The sequence below is a fragment of the Boleophthalmus pectinirostris genome, unplaced genomic scaffold, assembly GCF_026225935.1.
Source record: "Boleophthalmus pectinirostris isolate CB_2022bp ecotype Guang Dong unplaced genomic scaffold, ASM2622593v1 HiC_scaffold_12, whole genome shotgun sequence".
Taxonomy (NCBI): Eukaryota; Metazoa; Chordata; class Actinopteri; order Gobiiformes; family Gobiidae; genus Boleophthalmus; species Boleophthalmus pectinirostris.
In genome coordinates this window covers 37,249,285-37,254,284 of record NW_026571018.1, presented here as the reverse complement: position 1 = coordinate 37,254,284, position 5,000 = coordinate 37,249,285, and the positions used below count along the sequence as shown (strand labels likewise).

The following is a 5,000-nucleotide window of genomic DNA, read 5'->3' as shown; positions in this document are numbered from 1 at the left end:
CTACTGGCTACTACTACTACTACTACTACTGCTACTACTGCTACTACTACTACTGCTACTACTACTACTACTACTACTACTACTACTACTACTACTGCTACTACTACTACTACTACTACTACTACTACTACTGACTACTACTACTACTGCTACTACTACTACTACTACTACTACTACTACTACTACTACTACTACTGCTACTACTACTACTACTACTACTACTACTACTACTACTACTACTACTACTACTACTACTACTACTACTACTACTACTACTGGACTACTACTACTACTACTACTACTACTACTACTACTACTCCTCCTCCTACTACTCCTACTACTACTACTACTACTTCTACTACTACCACTACTATTATCATTACCACTACTATTATTACTGTTATTACTATTACGATTACTACTACTACAAATATATATATGTATACATATTAAGGTGTGCCTCTTTCTCTCTCTCTCTGTCTCCCTTGGGTCAACCCGGGCAAAACCAGGACAAGGATTAAATATTTACTCAATATTGACGGAAGCAGGACTAAAGCCGGGATAAAGAAGCACAAAACAAGGATTTAGACCGGGACTTAACTAGGACTAAACTATGACAAACCCAGATCTTACAACATCTGAGACTGAACTAGGGCCAGACCAAGACCAAGACCAAGCCAGGACTAGTCAGGATCCTGTTAAACACTGCACTCTTCATGTAGATCTAGATGTTATATATAAACGCTTATGCCAATGAGAAAAAGTGTCAGTAAGTAAAGTATCATAAAACAAGATTTACACATAGGTTTGTAAAAATCCCTCAAGTCATTTTAACTGATGTAAATATGTGTTTGTGCAGCGTACAGATATCCACCATCTTGTCCTGTCCCCGTCTCCTTCGTGTTCACTCGGAGCTCATTCTCCCCGTATGTTCCAGGTCTTTGAGCCAGGGCAGCACAAACTCCAACATGCTGGACGTGCAGGGAGGAGGCCACAAGAAGCGCGTGAGGAGGAGCTCGCTGCTCAACGCCAAGAAGCTCTACGAAGACGCTCAGATGGCGCGAAAAGTCAAACAGTATCTGTCCAACCTGAACGTGGAGACGGACGAGGAGAAGCACCAGATCATGTCCCTGCAGTGTGAGCCGTCCTACAGCACACGTGAGTACGAGGAAAAGTACACGTAGTAACTCTAGTAGGTTTTAGTGGTAGTAGTAGTAGTTGTTGTAGTTGTATGTGTAGTTATTGTAGTTGTTGTGTTAGTTGCAGTAGTAGTTGTTGTTGTTGTAGTTGTGTTAGTTGCGGTAGTAGTATTAGTAGATGCTGTAGTAGTAGTTGTAGTAGTAGTAGAAGTTGTGGCAGTAGTTGTATTAGTTGTAGTAGATATAGTAGTAGTAGTAATTGTAGTGTTAGTGTTAGTTGTAGTAGTAGTTGCAGTAGTTGTTGTAGTTGCAGTAGTAGTAGAAGTTGTAGTTTTATTAGTTGTAGTAGTAGTAGTAGTAGTTGTAGTTGTTGTAGTTGCAGTAGTAGTAGAAGTTGTAGTTTTATTAGTAGTAGTAGTAGTAGTAGCAGTAGCAGTAGTAGTAGTTGTTGTTGTTGTAGTTGGGTTAGTTGCAGTAGTAGTTGTAGTAGTAGTAGAAGTTGTGGCAGTAGTTGTATTAGTTGTAGTAGATATAGTAGTAGTAGTAGTAGTAGTAGTAGTAATAATTGTACTGTTAGTGTTAGTTGTAGTAGTAGTTGCAGTAGTAGTTGTAGTTTTATTAGTTTTTGTCGTCGTAGTAGTAGTTGTTGTTGTTGTTGCAGTAGTAGTAGTAGTAGAAGTTATTGTAGTTGTAGTAGCAGTAGTAGTTGTTGTTCTAGTTGTATTTGTAGTTGTGTTAGTTGTAGTAGTAGTTGCAGTAGTAGTAGAAGTTGTAGTTGTATTAGTAATAGTAGTAGTTGTAGTAGTAGTAGTAGCAGTAGCAGTAGTAGTTGTATTTGTAGTTGTGTTAGTTGTTGTAGTAGTAGTAGTACTAGTCGTAGTAGTTGTTGTTGTTGTGTTTGTTGTGTTAGTTGTGTTAGTAGTAGTAGTAGTAGATGATGTTGTAGTTGTAGTAGTAGTAGTAGTAGATGATGTTGTAGTTGTAGTAGTAGTAGTATTAGTAGATGATGTTGTAGTTGTAGTAGTAGTAGTAGTAGTAGATGATGTTGTAGTAGTAGTAGTAGTAGTAGTAGTAGTAGTAGTAGTTGTAGTAGTAGTTGTAGTGTAAGGTGTAGCAGTAGTAGCAGTAGAAGATGTAGTAGTAGTTGTAGTGGTTGTAGTAGTAAAGACAGCAACAGTAGTTAGTTAGTAGTTAGTATTAGTTGAAGTAGCAGTGGAGTAATAGTAGTAGTAGTAGTCAGTAGTAGTCAGTAGTAGTAGTCAGAAGTAGTCCCATCATTTTATTTGCAGTAAAGTGTGCCTGTACTTAACTGGTAGTGGTAGCAGTTAGTCCTTGTACAGCACATGTATTGGTAGTAGTAGGAGCTGGAGCAGTAGTAGTTGTTGTAGTTGTTATAGTTGTTGTGTTAGTTGCAGTAGTAGTTGTTGTTGTTGTTGTAGTTGGGTTAGTTGCAGTAGTAGTTGTAGTAGTAGTAGTTGTAGTAGTAGTAGAAGTTGTGGCAGTAGTTGTATTAGTTGTAGTAGATATAGTAGTAGTAGTAGTAGTAGTAATTGTACTGTTAGTGTTAGTTGTAGTAGTAGTTGCAGTAGTAGTTGTAGTTTTATTAATTTTTGTTGTCGTAGCAGTAGTAGTTGTTGTAGTAGTTGTATTTGTAGTTGTGTTAGTTGTAGTAGTAGTTGTTGTTGTAGTAGTTGCAGTAGTAGTAGAAGTTATAGTTGTATTAGTTGTAGTAGTAGTAGCAGCAGTAGCAGTAGTAGTTGTTGTAGTAGTTGTATTTGTAGTTGTGTTAGTTGTAGTAGTAGTAGTACTAGTAGTAGTTTTTGTTGTTGTTGTGTTAGTTGTGGTAGTAGTAGTAGCAGTAGCAGTAGCAGTAGTAGTTGTTGTAGTAGTTGTATTTGTAGTTGTGTTAGTTGTAGTAGTAGATGTTGTTGTAGTTGTAGTAGTAGTAGTAGTAGTAGCAGTAGCAGTAGCAGTAGCAGTAGTAGTTGTTGTAGTAGTTGTATTTGTAGTTGTGTTAGTTGTAGTAGTAGATGTTGTTGTAGTTGTAGTAGTAGTAGTAGTAGTAGTACTAGTAGTAGTTTTTGTTGTTGTTGTGTTAGTTGTAGTAGTAGTAGTAGTAGTTTTTCTTGTTGTTGTGTTAGTTGTAGTTGTAGTAGTAGTAGTAGTAGTAGATGATGTTGTAGTTGTAGTAGTAAGGTGTAGCAGTAGTAGCACTAGAAGTTGTAGTAGTAGTTGTAGTAGTAAAGACAGCAACAGTAGTTGTAGTATTAGTTGAAGTAGCAGTGGAGTAATAGCAGTAGTCAGAAGTAGTCCAATCATTTTATTTGCAGTAAAGTGTGCCTGTACTTAACTGGTATTGGCAGTAGTAGTAGCTGGAGCAGTAGTAGTAGTTGGAGCAGTAGTAGTAGCTGGAGCAGTCGTAGTAGTAGCTGGAGCAGTAGTAGTAGCTGGAGCAGTAGTAGTAGCTGGAGCAGTCGTAGTAGTTGGAGCAGTAGTAGTAGCTGGAGCAGTAGTAGTAGCTGGAGCAGTAGTAGTCGTAGTAACTGTAGTAGTGTAAAAACATAATGTATATTGAAGCCAGAAAAGTTTATTCAATTAGTTATTTTAAAAAAAACTGAATTCAAGCTTAGATCTCCATGGCGGCTGTGAAACTTCTTGACTGTGTTGTTGTTTTTTTCTTAGTGTCGAAGAACTTGAGTGAGAGACGCTCCACCAAGTCGGACATGTCCCCCGTGTCCCTGCGCTCGGCTCTGCCTTCAGCCAAAACCCAGAACAGAGTGTCCCAGGTCCTCCAGGTCCAGGTCCCCCTCAACCCCCTGAACCAGCTGAACCCCCTGAACCCCCTGCGCAAGAAGAGCACCGCCAAGGACATGGGCACAAGTAAGACTCACTGTGACGACTGGACTGACGAGCTCAACATCAAAATCTAAATCATTCAGCGTTGTTACTATTCTTAGTCATGATCTGGACTTTTTCATCACACAAACCTGCATTACTAAAGAAACTGTGTGTAAGACTTTGACTTTCAGAAACATGACCCAACTCTACTAGTAGTAGTTGTAGTTGTAATAGTAGTAGTAGTTTGTTATTGTAGTAGTAGTAGTAGTAGTTGTTGTTGTAGTGTAGTAGTAGTAGTAGTAGTAGTAGTAGTAGTAGTAATTGTTGTTGTTGTAGTAGTAGTAGTAGTAGTAGTAGTAGTAGTTGTTGTTGTTGTTATTGTAGTAGTAGTAGTTGTTGTAGTAGTAGTTGCTTTTGTAGTAGTAGTAGTAGTTGTTGTTGTTATTGTAGTAGTAGTAGTTGTTGTTATTATTGTAGTAGTAGTAGTTGTAGTAGTAGTAGTTGTTGTAGTAGTAGTTGCTTTTGTAGTAGTAGTAGTTGTGTAGTAGTAGTTGCTTTTGTAGTAGTAGTTGCTTTTGTAGTAGTAGTTGCTTTTGTAGTAGTAGTAGTAGTAGTAGTAGTAGTAGTTGTTGTTGTTGTAGTAGTAGTAGTTGTTGTTGTTATTGTAGTAGTAGTAGTAGTAGTAGTTGTTGTTGTTGTTATTGTAGTAGTAGTAGTAGTAGTAGTTGTTGTAGTAGTAGTTGTTGTAGTAGTAGTTGCTTTTGTAGTAGTAGTTGCTTTTGTAGTAGTAGTTGTTTTGTAGTAGTAGTTGTTGTTGTTGTAGTAGTAGTAGTAGTAGTAGTAGTAGTTGTTGTTGTTGTTATTGTAGTAGTAGTGTAGTTGTAGTAGTTTGTAGTAGTAGTAGTTGTTTTAGTAGTAGTAGTAGTTGTAGTGTTGTTTTTGTAGTAGTAGTAGTAGTAGTAGTTGTTGTGTGTAGTTTGTTGTAGTTAGTAGTAGTAGTAGTAGTAGTAGTAGTTGTTGTAG

General features: G+C 37.5%; 1 protein-coding gene across 6 annotated transcripts in view; it reads left to right on the top strand.

Moving 5' to 3' along the window:
* Positions 1-5,000, top strand: part of LOC110169267 (rap guanine nucleotide exchange factor 6-like) — a 413,544-nt gene that overhangs the window by 372,821 nt on the left and 35,723 nt on the right. For all 6 annotated transcript variants that reach the window (XM_055148415.1, XM_055148414.1, XM_055148418.1 and 3 more), the window contains 2 exons: positions 938-1,158; positions 3,822-4,019. In XM_055148415.1, the coding sequence (XP_055004390.1) occupies positions 938-1,158; positions 3,822-4,019 (419 nt within the window). The remainder of the gene's footprint in view (positions 1-937; positions 1,159-3,821; positions 4,020-5,000) is intronic.